Source organism: Euprymna scolopes, chromosome 35, assembly GCF_053919585.1.
Source record: "Euprymna scolopes isolate OS-2025 chromosome 35, ASM5391958v1, whole genome shotgun sequence".
NCBI lineage: Eukaryota > Metazoa > Mollusca > Cephalopoda > Sepiida > Sepiolidae > Euprymna > Euprymna scolopes.
The window spans coordinates 26,049,114-26,070,865 of record NC_136516.1 but is presented as its reverse complement, the minus strand read 5'-3'; the positions used below and the strand labels follow the sequence as shown (position 1 = coordinate 26,070,865).

General features: G+C 35.1%; 1 protein-coding gene across 3 annotated transcripts in view; it reads right to left on the bottom strand.

Moving 5' to 3' along the window:
• The window catches only part of LOC145259748 (atrial natriuretic peptide receptor 2-like), a 182,065-nt gene that overhangs the window by 44,608 nt on the left and 115,705 nt on the right, over nucleotides 1–21,752 (bottom strand). For all 3 annotated transcript variants that reach the window (XM_080117454.1, XM_080117455.1, XM_080117456.1), the window contains 4 exons: nucleotides 18,851–19,027; nucleotides 14,858–15,020; nucleotides 10,646–10,792; nucleotides 7,018–7,195 (listed from right to left, as the gene is read on the bottom strand). In XM_080117454.1, the coding sequence (XP_079973580.1) occupies nucleotides 7,018–7,195; nucleotides 10,646–10,792; nucleotides 14,858–15,020; nucleotides 18,851–19,027 (665 nt within the window). The remainder of the gene's footprint in view (nucleotides 1–7,017; nucleotides 7,196–10,645; nucleotides 10,793–14,857; nucleotides 15,021–18,850; nucleotides 19,028–21,752) is intronic.

Sequence of the window (21,752 nt, the reverse complement as noted above, 5' to 3'; positions counted from 1 at the left end):
TTTAGTCTACAGACTCAAAATTTGATATACAGGGTACTAAGATTTGGGAAAATCGATGTGATCCGTTTTTGGCCAGAAATTTGGCGATTAAGGGGTCAAAGTTCAACGATTTGACCTTTGAGAACTCTACTAAACTCCTCCGACAATTTTGGGTCTACGCACTTGAAATTTTAGATATAGGTTCCTTGGACATGGATCTAACTTAATAAATTGATTTGAGTCCAAAACAATAAATGTTAAGGGGTCATAATAGGGGTCAAAGTTTAAAAAAATTGATCTCTGCGGTCTCTTCCAAATTACTCAGACAATTTCTGTTCTAAATATTTGAAATTTTACATAGGTTTTACCCCGTTCTTTTCCTCCTTAGCGGTACGGGTTCAAGCCTGCCTTCCTACTACCACTTTTTTTTTTTTTTGCTCAACATACACATCCAAACACCCGGGCAACGCCGGGCTGAAATGCTAGTATATATATATATATATATATATATATATATATATATATATATATATATATATATATATATATATATATATATATAGTGTTATAATGGAATAATTTCAGAAGGAAATTCGGGTATGAGAGCTCAATGTGGTAAACAGAGCAATAACATAAAAATATAACACGGTATTTTCAAGCATCTAAACTAGACAATTACATTTTTGATACTGAAATAAATAAAGAAAAAGAATCGGGCCTCGACCGTCAAAAACCAGAGGGGGTGGTAGTAGCAATCCACTTAATACATTTTATAGAGAGGGTGGGAATTAAGTTAGTAGGGGAGGGATTTTTTTTTTTTTTTTAAACAACAAGAAATTTATGACACTTAAACGACTGTCCGGTAACCCGACGTAACAACAAACACACATACACACACCCACACGCACGCGCGCACACACACACATACACACACACATACACACCTAAATATGCACGTTCTTACCCGTAAATTACTTGACACGCGTTTACTAACCTAGGAAGAAGAGGGAATAAACTGACAATCGGCTGCGCGTAAGGGAAAGAGAAGAAGAAAGAAAAAAAAAGAAAAAAGAAGGAAGAGAGTGACCATCCGCTGCCTGTCATATGGTTTAATTTCGTCTAGACTCTCAGAGAAAGAGAAGGGAAAAGATAGAAAATGAAGATTATACGCGCGTCATGGAGTTAATTTAGTCATGGAAAATAAGTCTATTAAAAGATATATAAAAATGTTATATATAAAGTTTTAAAACTATCTGTATGTTTTCATGTTAAAATTATTTTGAAATAAATATTATCTTATAATACGTTTAAATTTTCTATATTTTATTTGTAATATATTACTATGAATTCAAAGAATTGATTCTTATGTAGTTAATATTTTATGTATTTTTATGTAATTAATTTTATTGATGATTATAGCGGTCGTTGTTATTTTGCTCACTAATATTTCACTTCCTAATTGATTAAGATGCAGAAAATTGCATTATTAGTCGCCCCCAATTCCATAGGACGTATTTAGTTTCGGTTAATATATACTTTTATTCATTCCGTACACAAAAGTACTTTCATGCACGCATAAAGAAATAAATAAATAAAATAGTTATTATTTTAAAGTTTTGTGTTAATTTATATTAAATCTAATAATGTCTAGTGGTAGTATCTAGTAATAGTAATACTACTAAAAATACTACCACTAGACATTATTAGATTTAATATAAATTAACACAAAACTTTAAAATAATAACTATTTTATTTATTTATTTCTTTATGCGTACATGAAAGTAACGGAAAGTTAACGGAACGTGAACATGCTACTCCCGTGGATTGAATAAAGAGTTCTGTTCGAAATTTTGTACAAATTCTCGAGTTCGACAGAAAAACTCCAGAGTTTGACAGAAAGATCCTCGAGTTTGACAGAAAGATCCTCGAGTTTGACAAGATTCACAAATTCAACATAATGCATCTGAAGAAGGTCGCAGATTACATTAACCGAAACGTTGTAAAATAGCACCCAAGATCAGAATAATAAAAATAATACTAATATACAAATATGAGGAAGTTTCGTTGGATGTCCTACATTCTTGGTAGGCCGAGAGCAGGCTCAAGGCGTTTCTACGAATAGCGACGTTGGAGAAGCGTTCGTGAAGCCAAGTCAATTCATGATGGTCTTTAGCGTGGCGTGTTACGTCGACAAAGTCCCTTATAGTGGGGCCTATTGCTCCACTCGTCTCCACGGCAGTCAGTTAGGACCGTCATATTTTAATCACTTGCGGTCCTCTGGGTTTGTCGTTGATTCTGTTGAACAAGTTCACTTCTAAACCAAAGTTTGGCAAAAATCGCCGTTGGGATGCTGTGTATAATAAAATTGAGAAAACTAATTATGAATAAAGTCTCAACAGGGGTCTAGACTGAAAGTCTCATTAGCCCCCCGCAGGGTCTAGACTGAAAGCCACCGCTTCGGCGACTTTTTGGCTAGGCAATAATAATCACTTGAAATAAGACTTTTAAATGGCTACGTATGGCTTTATTCGACGGATCTTAATTAGTCAAACCGTTGGCGTTTGAAAACAACACCGTCGTTAATAGCTATTTGGAGGGTTCTTCATTTAGAGATTCAAATTTGGGAGGGAGTATTTTGGGCAAGAGCTCGCTTTAAGGAGACATTTTTAGTGAAGAGTGTTTTTGAGTTCATACTCAATTGTGTGAAAGCGAGAGAAATGTTAGATGAACGATGTTTCTGACAAAGGGGGAAGAACTGCTGTTTTCGGAGTCAAGCTCTATCCAGCTAACACATTGTTTTTTACTTTACAGTATTGTTATCTTATATATATATATATATATATATATATATATATATATATATATATATATATATATATATATATATATATATAATTATTTTTAGTTCCTTACATCAAGTGGTTTCATACCCTGTCTGGAGAGATTTCCATATTTTTTGTAATAAAAACACTAGCAAAAATAGTTCAAACGCATCAAATTACAAAAGAAATATTTTTGAAATATGTTTAAAATAAAAGTTTACATCAACATGGACAGACAGATTATCTATATATTAATGCCGTAGTATCTTTAACGTACTACGTACGTGTGTCACGGTTCAGTTTTTGCAGGGGGAGTGTCGACGTCCTCCTACATACAGCACCTGGTATTCTCAAATGGTAAGCCACCTGGTACTAGCCAGGTTCAATATTGCTTAACTCATGATATATACGGAGAATTGGCGTGTCAACGTGATTGTGCCGCATGTAATACATTTTACTTTGCGATCATTAATTAACTAATGAAATTATTTTTTTTAATTTACAAAATCAATCAATAATTCTAATTAATGTTAAAAAGTAGATTGAAGTGCATTAATAAAAGATTAAAAGTCTCTCTGGCAGGGTTCTCCATCGTTGAATGCTTGTACCCTCAGGGGGTGCAAAACGATATTCCAGGGGACTTAAGAAACGTTTAGATAAAAAATATTGCATTAGCTATATGTTACTCTTTTGTGGTTCTTTTTGGTTTACTTTTGCAGTGTACCAAATTTTTGCTTTCATTTTAGGGATAAGGGACAATTTTCTTTTAATAAAATGCAAGAGTCATTTCAAAAGTAAGGCCTCCTACGTTTTTTTTTACTCACAAACTAAAACATTGAAGAGCTACGGGGACGGGCGTGGTAGCATTAAAACGGGCGTCCCTTGATGCTCCAGAATTACTTTTACTACACAGTCACCAGCATTCACAATGCACGTTTGCCAGCCTCTTTTGATGTCTCGACCATAAAAGCCCGGGCGCGCTTTGTAACTCACATCTCTGTCGCCACTCTGAAATCGACGAACCTATCTTTAATGATGCGTCTCTGTTTCTAACGCACCAATGACGGGTTATTTTCTTAGAGTTTCACACTGCCAATATCTGCAACAGAGAGATGAACCTGTCAGGTCAAGAATGCATAAGTTCAGTCACCATAAAAATGTAATTTGCAATCCGCTCCGATCCATTTGGCGAAAAAAATACTTTTGGAACGTCCCTAGTATATTCCGAAAAAAAATTTTTTAAGTTAAAAATATTTGAAGTTATCTATATAAAAACTCAATAACGTACAAATTTGCTTAAATGTATGTATGTCTGTTTGTATGTCTGTTTGTATGTCTGCTTAAAACTTTACACAGAAACAACGGATTTTAACAAAATCGGTATCGTTTTTAAATCGACCTTTCAGACGACAAATATTGAAAAATTGGCTAAAAACATTAATTCCTTCGTCCTCAACTGGGCACTTTTCTACAGGGAGGGGTCGCTTTTTTCGCCGATATTTTCGAAAGTAATCCCCTCTTTTCAATTGTCTAGCATTACTTTAAACCTACGTCGCATCTGGTTTGGCGATGGGCGGCACAGCAAACACGCATTGTTTTATTTATTTATTTTTTTTTGTCATGTTCTTTTCTTCCTTCGCAGTACGGGTTCGAGCCTGCCTGCATACTAGCACTTTTTTTTTTTTTTTTTTTGCTTAACACACCCCCCCCAAACACCCGGGCAACGCCGGACACCCACGCTAGTCTATAATATAAATCTCACCTGTCTGTTGAAATTTATGTATGTATGTATGTTTGTATGTATGTATGCTTGCACGTATGTTTGTATGTCTGCCTAAAACTTTTGACAGAGGCGACAGATTTTAACGAAATCAGTATCGTTTTGAAGCTCGACCCTTCGGACGACAAGTAGCGTAATACCGTCGAATCAGCAGAAGTATCAGTAGTGCGCAGCGCGTGAAACTGTCCATATTGGACACCACAGGATAGTAAGCTCCACTTGCTCTTTATTCTATCCTTATAACCTTTTGATTAATATATTTTTCTTACATATAATCCGTGTTCCATGTTTTCCCGTGAATTTGAAGGCTAGTGTTCTATCCGAATGCCATCGGCAATTAACACAAGAATTGACGGGAATAAAGTGCCTATAAATGCCAGATCTGCGGGCATACATAGTAAAAGTATTCACCGAGCAGGGAGACCCAGCATTGCCCGGGATTGAATGATGATCAATGAATGTTTCACACTCTCATATTTTTATCGTCATCGAAATTGGTAAAATCGACCTTTTTTTATTAATCAAATCGATTGACTGCCTGCTCTAGTTGGGGACTCATTGCGGTGCACTGGGAGGAAGCTCCACGTGCCAATCCGAAGTAACTTAATCCACAATACATTGTAGTCTACATTACACTGTAGAGAACCTACTGTTAATTTTATAAAATTATATTTATATATAATGGTTTGAATTAAAATTTAAAATGCAAAATTCAAGTATCTTGGTTCGATTGTGTGCGAAACATAAGTATTCATTTCGAAAGCATCCCTGTCATATCAAGAACTTACTTCTGATTTATATGCCGATCATTTTGCTTGTGGAACAATAAAACTTCTCAAATGCACTTGTGATGTTAGGCTGTGTAAGGTGTTAACTTTGGTCAAAATCGCCTGTTCCTTCTTTCATCGGATTTTTTCGATTATCGACAATTATCGAAGACATTCCCATACAAAACCTATGAACACTGCCAGATACATAAAGTACATTTGTGTGAAATTTCATAAAAATCGTCCCAGCCGTTTCGGAGTTCATAGAGAACGAACTCACACACACATATAAGGAGAGAGAGAGAGAGAGAGAGAGAGAGGGAGAGGGAGAGGGGGGTGAAGGAAGGGGAAAGTAAAGGTGTGAGAGAAAGGAGGAGGGGGGAAACAATAAGAGAAATATTGTATGTGTCAATCCGTAGCATTCATTTGCGCTGATGTCGGAAGTGACTGAATGTTCTCCCAACTGTCGGACCACACGCCACGATAGTCCCAACTCATTATAACGTTTTTTTTTTTTTGTTTTTGTTTTTATTTAAAAAAAACAAATAATGGTCCAAAACGGTTAAGAACAAAAGAAAACAGAAAGAGACTTCCCAACTTCGTCATCTTCATTTTCTGACAAGAACAAATAAACAGGGTTTTTGTTGTTGTTTTTATCCAATGTAAAACCATTTGCCGCCGAATCTCATTCGATTCGTAGACAACAACAAGTCGCTCGTGTTCATTATCATCGACGCCATTTTTTTTTTTTTTTTTTTTTGATAACACAACGCAACAACAATCTGATGAGGCAAGAAAAATACGTGTCAAACGAGAAAGGAAAAAAAAACCCCACTTTTTTGTGTCTGTTTCTGTGCCGGGTATGTTAAGCAGGATCGTGAATCAAGTGATAGAAATAATCTTGGCGTACCTTAAGGAATCGTCTCTGCCCGACATGCAGAACCTGGATATGAGACAGGACGAGGGAATCTATGCATACCGACTGGATGTGATCGACGAGTTTTTTCATCCATTAAAGGAGAATAGAAAGTTATGATAATGATGACGATCATTGATTATAATTATAATGATGACGATGATGATGGGGATGATGAGGATAGTGATGACGATACACATTATGATGATGCCGACGACGATGGCATTAATGATTATTATAATGATGAATATAATGGCGACGATGATGATGATGACTATGATGACGACGACGACGACGACGACGATGATGATGATGATGATGATGATGATGATGATGATGATTAGGACGACAGTGACGATGATGATTATAATGGTAATGATAATGATGATGATAATGAGAATAATGGATGTGATGATCATGATGATAATGATGATGATGATGATGACTATGATGACTATGAGGATGATGGCAATGATGCTGCTGCTGCTGCTGATGCTGATGATCTAAGTGGCAGTAGGATCCGAACCATTTTACGGGTTTCTATCAGCTATCGCTGCTACTTTCCCCCAAATAATGCACTTCTTTCTTAGAGTACCTGTCTTGTAATATGTTTCATGCTTACGCAACCATCAGTGTAGGAAATGGTAATTACCTGTCTTGCAATATGTCATCTCTTTCGTCCAATCAGACAATTTGATATGCGGGAAAAAATAACAGAGCGACTTATAAAGAAATGCAGATAAGGAAACTTACTGGAGTTCTTTAGGCGAATGTTTTATTGCCGCTGCCGCCTGGGCAAAGGTGGGTCTTTTGTCAGGATCTTGTTCCCAACATTTTAACATGAGGTCATAATAAAATTTGGGAATATTTTCCGGGTCCACAACCGGACGAAAAGCTGGTTTCTGCTGGGTGCACAACTCCTTAAGAATACCTAAAAAAAAAAAAAAATGTTTAATTTTGATATGTAATTAATAATCGTTTATAGAATACGAAATTTACAGATAAAAACACGCTTATCATTTAAAACGTAACGTTTATATCCCCCCCTCTCTCTCTCTTTCTCTCTCTCTCACTCCCCCTCTCTCTCTCTCTCTCTCCCTCTCTCTCGCACACACACTTTCTCTCTATATATATCTATAGCCCTCCCTTTCTTTTCCACTATCGCCGTTTTCGCGCTCTCTCGTTTTCTCTTTCGCCCTCCCTCATAACTCTTTTCTTTCTTTAACACCCCTCCTCTTCTCTCTCTCTCTCTCTCTCTTCCATCTCTCTATATTATTTTTTACTCGTTCATTTAGTAGAAATAAACATTTCCTAAATGAGTCTTATGTATTATATGTATTTATATACTTAGATGTATATGTATGTATATGGGCTTATATATATATATATATATATATATATATATATATATATATATATATATATATATATAAGCTAGATAAGACACTGATAGAATTCAGATGAAAAATCCTGATAGATATTACTTGAAGTAATACTTTCAAGGAGATCCTAGCCAAAAAGGAAAAGCTCAATATTTAAGAATAGAGCACCTTAAGCAAGCCGTTCCAACGCACCGTTCTGAATATCATCTCCAGGAATATTTTGCTATCTTTGCTATTTTGATAACTACACTATTGATTTCGAGCTCCATTGCACATAACTCAATGCTCAATTTCTATTACTGATGGGGATAATTACAATGGAATGGTATACCCACCCAATTTCGGATATACTTTGTCAACACCGAGAAAGCATTTGGACTATAGCAATATATATATAAGCGAGATAAGACACTGATAGAATTCAGATGAAAAATCCTGATAGATATTACTTGAAGTAATACTTTCAAGGAGATCCTAGCCAAAAAGGAAAAGCTCTGTTGAAAATATATGGATTAAGGAAATTAATATAACCCCTTCTGTATATTCCTTTATCAAGCAATAAATTCTTAAATCGAATATATGCTTCTATATGTTGCTATTTTAGAATTTAAAATTAAACCACTAAATTTATACATATATATATATATATATATATATATATATATATATATATATATATATATATATATATATATATATATATATATATATATATATATATATATATTGGCAGCTAGTCATTATTTGAACACATCTGATTGAACACGTTATTCTTTTTTCCGATCTTAAGGGATAATTTTCCAATTTGCTGAGCAGTCTTTTTAATTTCGGTAGGTAACTTATATATAATGGCACCCAAAGGGTCCTGTTCGGCCATATTCTTCGCAAGCGCTTTCTATCGGTGCATCCGATTATCGTCAGGGGCGATTGTTGTTGTTTTCTTTTCTTTTTCTTTTAGGCTTGGTGTAATTGTAATTTTTTTAATTGGCTATAAAGGTGGGTTCAGGAGGGTTGGGGTGAGTTGTTTTATTTTATTTTTTAATTTCAATTTTCTTATTGTGTAGTTTACTTATTTAGTTTTTGTGTTAGTTATTAAATACTGTTATATAATATATATATATATACTTTTAGTATATATATGTATATATATATATATACTTTTAGTATATATATATACTTTTAGTATATATATATATATATATATACTAAAAGTACATATATATATATATATATACTAAAAGTATATATATATACTTTTAGTATATATATATATATATATATATATATATACTTTTAGTATATATATATATATATATATACTTTTAGTATATATATATATATATATATATACTTTTAGTATATATATATACTTTTAGTACATATATATATATATACTAAAAGTACATATATATATACTAAAAGTATATATATATATATATATATATATATATATATATATATATATATATATATATGAATTAAAAAAAGAACAAATATATATTTATTAACCAGTGTCTAGATTATTTTCGTGCAATATTATTTTAGATAAGTGGAAAGAAATGTAAAAAAATCCTTTTCTCCGTTTGATAGTGTTAGTAGAGTTAGAGATGAGAGCAGATTCCAACAGACGGCGTGTTGACCTACTATGTATATGCTTTAGGAGGGTCGCATTTTCGAAATCGAAATGATGGTCATTTTCCATTAAGTGACCGAAAAGAGCATGAAGTGTATTGTTATTCTTTATGTCTCTTTTGTGTTCATATAATCTTTTAGAAAGGTTTCGCTGCGTCTCTCCTACGTATATCTTGCCACAATCAATGCACGTAATGGTATAAATTCCGGCTTGTGTTAATGGTTTATTATTGTTAGTTTTAGATTTCCGAGTTAAATATTTTATCGTTAGGAAGGTTTTCTGTACTATTTGAAAGCCGATTTTGTTAAGGTTTTTATAAATGTTATTATTTTTTATCGTTAAGTGGGAACAATTAGTCTTCTATTGTGTGTTAGGTTTTCTTGGGGGTGGTTTTGATCTCGGTTTTGATAGATTTTTAAGGCCCTTTTTTAGCGCTAAGTAGAAAGTATTGGGGATATTGTAAGTTCTTGAATGTAGTTTCCATATATTCAAATTCATCGTTTAGATATTCTTTGCTACATATTTTCATAGCTCTTAGATAAAATCCAATTATAATGCCTTTTTGTACGTTGTCATTGTGTTGCGAGTAAAAATGTACATAACCATTCTTAATAGTTGTTTTACGATGAATTTTGAATTTTAGTTGATTATTATTATTATTATTATTATTATTAATTAATTGTATGTCTAGGAAAGATATGGAATTATTATTTTCAGTTTCGTAAGTGTAATTGATGGTAGGTTGTATTTTATTAAGTTTGTTAGTGACATTATCAATATTCAACGATTTGGGGAGAAAGAGTAGAATGTCATCTATGTACCTGTAATACGATGCACCCCTAGGTAATTTATATTTTAAGGAACTGCTTTCAGTAAACTCTAGAAACAGACACCCCAGGACCTCACTTAGGGGCCTACCCATTGGCAATCCAAATTTTTGCCTGTAATAGAGTCCATTAAATGTGAAATAAAAGACATAAAAGACAGTATCTTATCAAATTTTAAAGAATGGACTTATAAGTAAACTTATAATGGACACAGATGAGTTATAAATAAAATTTTAAGGAATACAGATTAGTTATCAAAGGTTAAATTTATAAGGACACATATATGGAATAGAGGTAAGTTATAGGGGTAAATAAAAGGTATAGAGATAAATTCTAAGTCATAGGGAAACATATGGAACAGATATAAGTTATATGGAATCATATGGAACGGAGGTAAGTTACAGAGGTAAGTTATAGAGAAACATATGGAATAGGGGTAAGTTATAAGGAAATTTATAGGGAATAGACTTAAATTTACTGAAACGTATAGGCAATAGATGTTAAGTTATAGAAAAACTAATTAATATTTAAAGTCGTACCGTTGATTTCCATGTTACACGTTTCGAATGGTTTTTTTCTTTGGGCAATTTCTTGCAAAATGATGGCAAAAGAATAAACATCGCCTTTTTTTGTGGGTGTTGCGTGAGTTAAGTCTTGGAGAATTTCTGGAGCGATCCAAAGATTTTCTAGAAAACAAAGAAAGAAAAAAAAAACATTCAGAAGAAGTTTGAATACAAAATGTATCACACACACAAAAGAATTACTGTGACTATTATAAATTTCATGAAACTTTTATAAGTTTTATGAAACTTTTATAAGTTTTATAATACTTTTAATAAAACAAGATTGAGACTTGCCGAACATCGTTTTATGGAAATTGCTCTAGACAAGGCATGGAACCACTTAATGTAAGGAGCTAAAAATAACGGTGCTTCTATTTTATACAAACGAAAAAAATATTGACTTTCAACTGAAGCAAATAGTACCTTCGTGATTGTCAGGTCTCAAATAGTAACATATCCAAAAATTACGAATAACGATAAAGTAGAAAAATGATTTTAAATGAAAAAAATAAAAGAGAAATTTGTAAAACGCAGCGAAACCACTAAATAAAGAAAAGTTGAGAGGAGAGATAATTAAGTTCCGTTGCTTACGTCACGTGACAAACGTAATTCAAAATGTTGGACAAAATTTATTCCCCCATATAAACTTTATCAAAAATAGTTTTTCATTAATAATTATTTTTCTACCCCATCGTTTTCCGTAATTTTTGGATATGTTACTATTTGTGACATGACAATTACACAAGTACCATTTGTTTTACTTTTCAATATATTTTCGTTTGTATAATATAGAAGCAACGAAAGAACAATACTTCCGCATCAAAACCAACAATAAAACCAGACATTTTCCCCCTTTGTCAGAAACATCACTTATGGCATGTGAGGACTAAAGGACAAAATAAAGGAAGTGGGGATTACAAGGTTGGAGAACGTAAACCGAAGGTTTCATATTCTATGACTAAACTAGTCTTTAAAATCAGGGAATTATCAAAGTTGTTGTTTATTAAAACATTAGGTGAAAGATCAGAATAGTTAACCAAGCACTTTCCATATGTTAAGAATGACTTTCTAAATAATAATATAATTATTTCAGCATGGTCCTTAAACCAAGAAATTGTCAAATTAAAAACGGAACATTTATTCTTAAATGGATTTATCTAAAGTAAACATAAAGTTTAATGACGTGATCATTTTATCGAAAAATGTACTTTTTTTAAAATTATGACATGCTGAACGTATTAATGTAAAAAAACAATTGGCATCAAATTTATTTTTTACAAAGGATTGTTATGATTTTTTTTACTTTATTTTAGTCCATATTCCAACCCCTTGTCTTATGTTCCATAATAGTGAATAGACTAATTGACGAACTTAGCCTTTTTGGTCAAGATCAAAGTGTAGCATCTGTTCCGGCAGATGGCCACCGGCCCTCTGTGGCACGGGGGACAAGATCAAAGTGCAGTATCGGCAGATACTGCAAGCTATGATTAGCTATGACTAGCTATGACTAGCAAAGACCAGATGTGGGGGCAACCCCACATGCCTGACCATTAACCAGCTCCCATTTCCCACCTCTCGGGAGCTGGTCCCCTTTTTCCCTTCCCCCTCCCTTCGCTCCTCACATTAAAAATCGGCCTTGTGCCTAATTTGCTCGGTGGGGGAGCAAATAAATACCATCTGTTCCGGCAGATGCTGCAAGCTATGACTAGCTATGACTAGCAAAGACAAGATTTGGGGGCAACCCCACATGCCTGACCATTAACCAGCTCCCATTTCCCACCTCTCGGGAGCTGGTCCCCTTTTTCCCTTCCCCCTCCCTTCACTCCTCACATTAAAAATCGGCCTTGTGCCTAATTTGCTCGGTGGGGGAGCAAATAAATACCATCTGTTCCAACAGATGCTGCAAAGCTAAGACTAGCAAAGACCAGCTATGACTAGCAAAGACTATATGTGAGAGTAACACAACATATCTGAACTTGGTCAAGGTAGGGACCACCCTACGACCACAGTTACTATCCAGCTCCCATTTCCCACCTCTCGGGAGCTGGATCCCCCTCTCTCTCCACATTAAAAAACGGCCTTGTGCCTAATTTGCTCAGTGGGGAAGCAAATAAATACAAAGATCAAAGTGTAGTATCTGTTCCGGCAGATGCTGCACTTAAGATAGTTTGTACCAGTCAATGGAGGGGAAACCCTCTATACTGGGACAATTATTATTTTTGGTAACCAGAGTGCCCCCTTTTTGCCTACTTTTAGGGTAGCTGGTTTTTACCTCACATTAAAAACGGCCTTGTGCCTAATTTGCTCAGTGGGGGAGCAAATAAATACCATCTGTTCTTCAGATGCGGCACTTCAGTTTCTCGTTCTCTTTCAGTGGAGGAGATATCTTTCACGACTGAGACAATTTTTGTTTTTGTACCTTTTCTCCACGTTTAAAAAACGACCCTGGTGTCTAACTCTGTCCCGTGGGGAGGCATTGTAAATAGGGACTAATGCATTTGCCAGTATGATTTGACTCGGCTCTTGTCTGATGATAATCATCATCATCATCTAATAGTAATTCAGTTCTTTTAATCTGCCATTTTGTGTAAGGTCGCACGCATTAGTCGATCTGAAAATATTTTAAGAATCCAAAAATCATGAATAGTCAAACTTGGTTGTTTAAAAATTCCCAGGAATTAGGGAAAGTCCGTTAACTATCTGAAAACTGGTCCCATCTCTCTCTCTCTCTCTCTCTCTCTCTCTCTCTCTCTCTCTCTCTCTCTCTCTCTCTCTCTCCTCTCTCTCGCTAAAAGATAGGTCATAAACTAAGCAACAGACAGTTTCAGATGGATATATTCTGACGCAGAAAACAGCAATTCTTCCCCATCTGCAAAACCATCGATCATGGAATGTTAGAACTAAAAGAAATAAATTAAAAGGAAACGAGAGTTACAAAGCTGTTGAAAGTGAACGCCATTATCAAGTCCTTAGAATCGTCAATACGAATTATATAATGCAATGATATGCTAGTATAATGATACAATTATTAATATAATCTATTTTTTTTTTTTTTCTTCCTTTGAAGATTGTAATACTGGGTATGGGGCAGCCAAACCAGCTGCCAACATTGCCCCGCTTTTTTTATTGAAACCAACCGAGAGCTCTTTCTAGTATCCTCGCTGTTCCCTTAAGTGCAATTGTCTGAATCTCTTTTGCACTTGGTTCACCAGGAATATTAGTTAGGTAGGACTTCAGGTTCTTCTTCATAAGTCCTGTGGCACCTATGATAACTGGTATGATCGATATCCCCTTTAGGTTCCAGTTTCTTTTCATATCATACATGAGACCTTGGTATTTGGTCTGTTTCTCTCTTTCAGCTCTGTTAAGACCGCCATCATTAGGAAAAGGAAGGAACACTCACTTCAATATTAATACGATAGCGTGTGTGTTCTTTTATGTGTCACGCTTTCCGGCAAATTTCATCATTATTATTATTTTTATCTATATTTATCTATATATTATTATCCGTATACACTTCGGCCGTTGTCATGCTATGCACCCCTACAAAAGGAAAGTGGGATAGTCCCAATAAACCTCGTAATATATTAATCTAATAATATATTAATCGAATAATCTAATGATTAATATAGCAATATAATGATATAATAATTATTATCTAATACAATAATATAATAATAAATATAATCACATAATAATAATATAACATTATAATAATTAATATGATAATATAAAAATACACTAATAAAATAAGATGATAATATAATAATGAATACGATATGATACTATAATAATTGAAATAATAATTAATATTATTAAACTATTATAATAATGCAACAATTAATAAAATATAATAATACAATAATATGAAAGATATAATAATATGATAATTTATATAAATATATACTAATATCATAATATAATAATATGATAATTTATATAATAATATAATACTATAATATAATAATATCATAATATAATAATTTATATAACAATATAATAATTTAATACGATAATTTATATAATAATACAATAATATAATAATATAATAACACGATAATGTAATAATATAATAAGTAATATAATAATATAATATAATATTTAATATTTTAATAACATAACACAATAATATTATAAGTAAGTAATTCTTGGGGGTGGAAGGGGAAATGGATGGGTATTTTTCATTACTTTCAATGCTGTCTTTAATTGAATTCTTTCTTCTGAGGAGTTTTCGGAGTTTGCTCATTCCGTAGTCTTCAATTTTGCATTGCATCACACTGTCGACCAAGACGTTCAGTGAGGACAAGCCGCCATGTACGATTTTTTCTGAGTCGTGTAAATATTGCATTCCCTGTTGAAATGAAAAAAAAAGGATGAAAGACGGAAATGAGAGCAGATGATTCTTGCGATTCATGCAAGGCTATCTCTGTAAAAGGCCGAGAGGGTTTTTACTGGATGCAAAATTTACAGTCAGCAAGTCAGCAGTTTAGCTGTTAATACCGCACGGTATCCTGAAAAAAAATTCTAATCAAATTTATTTCAGCTGAAGTTTTGTAAATTATGTTTGGATTATATGAGAGGCGTTCCAAAATGTCTCCTTTTATTCCGCCCGAATGGATCAGGGTGTAAATCGCATTGTTATGATGCTTGAACATGCATTTATGACCTGAAAGTTTAGCTCCCTGTTGCAGATCTTGCCACTGTAGGACACTAAGAAAGCTACCCCTGTCATAGACATGCGTCAGAAGTAGAGATGTGTCATTGAATCCCTGGCAAATATGCATTGAGAATGCTGGTTACTATTTAGAAAAATAAATTCTGGGGGAGAAATGATCGCTCGTTTTAATGGTACCACTCTCATCTTCGTAGTTCTTCAATTTGTTTAGTTGTACAGCCATCATTCATGGTTGGCAAAAGGGCAATGTGAATGATGGTGACTATGCAGAAAAATAAATTCTGGAGCTCAAAAGGTCGCTCGTTTTAATGGTACCACTCCCGTAATCGTAGTTCTTCAACTTTTTGAGCTAAAACAAAAAAAAAAAAATAGGAGGATTTATTTTGGGAACGATTCTCGTAAGTTTGTGAGTTTACTGTAAATCTTTCCTCAATTTAAAGTTCACAAATGTTGGATTTCTTGGTCTGTCACAAGGATGACTTTGGTGGTCTGACAGTTTTAGTTTCTTCTTTTCTTGTTTTGTACAGGATGGAACGATAAAATTGTCGCCCTAAAGAAACCAAAACTACAGCTTTATTTTAAAACTGTTATTGAAAAAATCAATTCAGGTAACTTGATTATATCGTAGAGCTGACATCTATTCAATGCAGCCGCCTTCAGCCTCAATCGCCGCCTCGATACGGGTCCGGAACTTGAAGCATGCTTTTTCCACAACCGCCGGTCGGAGCTTGGCGAATACTCGGCGGAGGACGGTTATTAGGCTGACTTTGGTGATGTGGGAGGTCATGTTGGTGATGTTCTTGACGTATGATCAAACGAAGTAGTCCAACAGTTCAGGTCGAAAGAGGAGGGGACAGTGAGAGGATGGTACAAATTCGTAGCATTCCTTCTGAAGCAAAGCCTGGGTCTCTTTGAATTTGTGGACCAGCGCCAAGTCCTGCTGCCATTCCCAGGGTCTGCCAGCGGCGACCTGATTGCACCAGGGGATCACCACACTCTTCAGCACATCCAGGTACATTTTAGTGTTGACTTTCATGCCGACTTCGAAGATGTGAGGTGGCATGATGTGGCCCTCACCAAGGACCATAACCGTGTCCAAAAACTTCGTTGGCCTCTGCCCTCAAGCGTTGAACCGCTCGAATTTGCATTGTGTGGGTGCTGGCAACGGTCCTGTTGTCATAACTTAGATCAGTAGAGAGCATGAATTGTACAGCGGCGCATCTCCAATCTCGCTCATTGAACATTGTGTAACTTTCAGACATGATAGATGGTTCCTATCGATCTTGGCATTTGTATACAATTGGCCAACTGATTGATGGTCTGCAAGAAAAATAGAAAACCGGTTTTCATCAAACAGGAATGGAATCGTGTCATATTTTCTAGGGCGACAATGTTATCGTTCCACCTTGTATATACTTCCATTCATCATCATCATCATCATCATCATCATCATCATCATCATCATCATCATCATCATCGACTGAATCTAAAGATTCGATTGTTGGCATGAGTTTACTCGATAATTTTCCTAGTCAGAATCATTTCTAGAAAGACAGTGGGTACTTATGGAAGGGACCACGAGAAGGTTGCCAACATCCTAATTGAAAGTGATTTTGAATCGAACGAACTGGATTCAAACTTGAAACACCCAGGTCATCAGTCCGTGTTATTAACCACTAAACCACCTTCACCTTCCCCTTTGAGTGGTTGAAAGTGGTGACAGTTGTTGTAGTTAAACGAGTATTTGATTTTATGGGAGGGAGCTGACCATAAATTGAAGCTCAGTCGAGCACCTATTATAAAAGTAACGAGAGGGGAGAGAGAGACTCACAAAGTTTCTTCTGTGAAAGCGATCGTAATTTTGTTACAGAAAGAGTTGCATGTGGTAGAGGTGGTTCTGGAGTGGACGGTCAGTTGTCTGAGCTTGCGAAGATGACGTCAATAAAGGCCGGACCCAGAAGGGTAGGTCAGGGCAGCGATCCTGGATCGAGGTGCGTTGGCAATGACGTCAAAGAAGTTGAAAATGGGAGACGCAGCATTCTCGGGGATAGTTATCAGTAAGACTGACCGATATTTCAGACAATAAGCAAAAAAGGCGTGGAGGAATGTTCTGACGTCATCCGTCCCAATAAAAGAGAAAAAGCCAGACAACGAGGAAAGAAGCGACCGCGGAAGGAAAGCGGACACATTATAATTGTGCCATTTTGCACACACAAAACCGCCACCCTGTGACTCCTCCTTGCTGTCAATATTGTCACTGGAGAATAAACATCTAACTTTCTAATCATTCAACTTATTAAAATTACAAAGGACTTTTTTGTTTACGTCATATTGTGGAGGCGCACATAATTGTACGGATTCAAACAACCCAAGACTAACAATCAGGCAAGTCTAATGAATAATACAACAGTTGTTCAGAAGTTTGTTAAGTTTGCTTTGCTAAATTTTTCCCAATGTCAACGATGAATATGAGAAAGAAATGAAATGATATTAAGTATAAAAGATTTAAAACAAATTGAATAAATGCATAAACACATAAAAAAATAAAGAAATACAATTAGAATCTAATACGCCATCCATTTAGCATATTTCGAGTTTGACTATTGAACCCGATAGACAGCTAGCTGTATTTGGCATTGTGCATTGAGAGCCAGCTGTGTCTGGTACCGTGTATTGAGAATTAGCTATGCCTGGCGGTGTATACTGAGAACCACTTTAATATAGAGAGAGCCACCTATGTGTGGTGCAGTATATTGAGAATCAGCTGTATCTAATGCAATATGTTGAAAGCCAGCTATGTCTAGTGCCGTGTATTGAGAGCCAGCTGTGCCTAGTATTATGTGTTAAGAACTAGCTGTCTGGTACCGTGTATTGAAAGCCAAGGGACGTGAAGGTCAGTTAGAGAGAACAGCAACGTTACACAATGCTTCAATCAAATTTTTAATTATTATAAATTCGTTAAATGGAGTACAAGAAAGGTTATTTCATGTGCAGAGTTGAAACATTAGAGAAATTCGTCCTAAAATCAAGCTCAAGTGTTCAGATAGGAAAATATAAAAAAAATACGCATGTTTTTAAATTTAAAGATGAGAATTGATAATTCGTATTTTTTTTTAATGATTCTAACTACTGTTCTCATTTGGAGTGTTATTCTGATATCGTTTCGGTCGATGTAACCTCAGACCTTCTTCTATTGTATCATGTCGAACTTAGACTTCTTCCTGTTGAACTCTGGGAAGTGCAAAGCGTTTCTAACCGAATCCTTTCTTTTAATCCACGGGGGTAGCATTCTCTTATTCCGTCAGCCATGACCGAGTAGAAATAATTAGCAATTATATTCTTAATATAAATGATAAATTACTAGGCAAAACTTAGTTGTGTATGTGACACTATTCTGAAAGTTCTGCGAAAAACACTCAAGATGAGAACAGTAGATACACTTGAAGAAGGTCGGGGGTTATAACGACCGAATAATCAAAATAATGCGAACGTACTGGTTAACTAACCTTAGCAATGTCGAGAGCGAATTGTGTTTTGAAGCCCCAGTCATACGAACGATCCATTGACATCAGTGTATCTTGGAGACTTCCGTATCGACAATTAATACTAACAAGACAGACGTTAGGACTTGCCGGACAAACGCCGACGAGCGGATTCAGGTTGTCGTGCTTCATGTGGAACACCTAGAAATATGAAAAGAAAAGCGAGAACATACATCTTACAACAAATATTTGAATGTTATTTCTCCGTAGGTTATAAAGCATTTCCAAATTTATTTTAAGGGTGAATGCGACCAGCAACTACAAGCTCTTGTATCCTCTCGACGTAAATACAACCGACAAACCCGACAAGCAGCAAAATCCCACCCCTACACAGTAGATGTAAGAAAGCCTTCTACTCTAAAGTTTCTTCCCCAGAACTGCTAGACTTTGGAACTCCCTTCCGAGTTCCTGCTTTCTGCAACATCTCTCCCACAGAAGAGACGTTGCGAACCTGTCTTTGTTTTATCGATATTTCCATGGCAAGTACTCGTCTGATCTCCAATCTCTGGTCCCCCCCTCGCCACTGGCAATAGCTTTCCCCGCTGTTTTTCTGTGCCTAAATCAAAACGTAGATTCCATGAACAAAGCTTCTTTCTTAGAAGTGCACGCCTGTGGAACTCTCTTCCATTGGCCTGTTTCCCTAAATAGTATCCTTGAAACTTATGTCCCCGATAGTTGCCCCCTACATCAAAGTGGCCTTGTGTCTTGTTTGGGGTGAAAATGGAATTAAACAAAAACAGGAGGGATTAAACCTAGCAATTCACTTCTGTTCATCTGTTTATTTGTTTGTTTAATAACCACGTCTTGAAATTTTTTTTTTTTAATTTTGCACAAACATTAGTCATGATGACAGTAAATTTTTGTCGAACGGATTTTCTGGGATAACTCTGGTTACCCCCCCCCCCTTAAGGGTATTATAGAGATAAAATTGCCTTAAAATCGTTCACTCGGGGAAGGGGGACCCACATGCTCGGCTTGTTTAATGTAAACTCAATGCTATTCAGTCAAAATTTCCACCATGCTATAACTTTTCAATGCCAAGTTCAATAAGTTACTTCATTGGCTACAATATGGGTCAAGTAGCGATGAATAGAAGCAAAGTTATTGATTTTTGACCGTTTTATTGATTTTTGACCTAGGATATACCTAAGTTAAATCAGTTTTAAGTTAGATCATAGTGGATATTTTGACCAAGTTTGGTGACGATAGGTCAAGCGATGAGGTTGCGAAATACAGGCAAAAATACATTAAATATAGGTATGGGCAGAGGAGAGAGAAAGAAAGAGAGAGGAAGATAGAGATAGAGAGGGGGGTGAAAAGAGGGATAGTAAATCCTGTATGACTAAAGAGATAAAGATAGAGAAACGGATAGAGAGATGGTAGGTTTAATAGAAATATGCCACACTTTTATATCGATACTAGCATGGGTGCCCGGCGTTGCCCGGGTGTTTGGAGGTATATGCTGAGCAAAAAAAAAAAAGGATCAATTTTTTTAAATTTGACCCCTATTATGACCCCTTAAAATTTATTGTTTTGTGCTCAAATTAAGTTATTATGTAAGATCCATGTCCAAGGAACCTAGTGTTTAGACCAAAAATTGTCGGAGGAGTTTGGTAGAGTTTTCAAAGGTCAAACCGTTGAACTTTGACCCTTTAATAGCCAAATTTCTGGCCAAAAACCGATCACATAGATTTCCCCAAATCTCAGTACCCTGTATATCAAATTTCTAGTCTGTAGACTGAAAATTGACAGAGTTATTGCGTAGGGAAATGTACACAGACACACACACACAGACACGTTCACTTTTATAGATATAATGATATGCATTAAATAATATTTCAAAAACATAAGCAATTGTACCAGATTTATTTAACTAGAAAAAAAAAACTAGAAAAAGAAGGATTAGTATAAGATGGCCAGGAATCAAAATAAGCAACTGCCAACGAACGATTGTTTTATTAGCTCTGAATCCCGTTTCTGTTCCCTGAAAACAAACTGCTAATCTGTTAGTCCGTCAATCGAGAATGTAAAAATGTCCTTAGAAAAGCTTATTAACAGGAAAAAATAAATAAAAGGTAGAGGAGCAAAGAGGCAAGAGTAAAATCGAAATTATGGAATAATATCGATGCTACAAAAATGTGTTTTATAAAGAAAACTTCCCTGTGTGAACGTGGGCGTCAGTGGTAGTAGACATGAGCATGAGGGCGAAAATTACTCCGATTTCGTGTATGGATAACTATCTTAGGAAGAAAATTTTGGACCAGATGAAATGTGAATTATCAATGAAAGCTAGCAAAACAAATGCATATTTTCCAAAAAACACTAATTAAGAATTGACCTGAATTGATGCGTGTTTTGGTTATAAAAATATACCAATCAATAAAATGGGAGGGGGCATCACTTTACTTTATCTTAAATGAGAAATTGGGTTTCAATGATTTATGAAAAAGTTGTAGCTATGTAAAAATAGATTACATAGGGTGCATACCACACATTCCGACACATTTAAAAACACATAATTTTGAACTCTATTCTATTTTGACCCTTTTAGTCGCTAATTATTTACCTTTTGCGATCAGAAGTGTCTCAAGACGGCCACCACGACGTGTTGATCTGGTGGCATTCCTCTGTTTTCGCTGTTTAGTTGCATCGTTATGCTGCGTCATTTTAGCCCCCTCCCAAAAAAAAAATGTAGTTTTGTTGGACTCTATTTTACTGATTTTTTTTTCTATAAACTTGCTCTTTTCAAGTATCTGCTGTGTTGATCAGATTTAGTTATTTTTGATATTGCTTATATCAAGTAGCTTCTTGCCTTGTCTGTAGCGACTGTTATATAAACAAGCGGACTGTTTAATTAATCAATTCT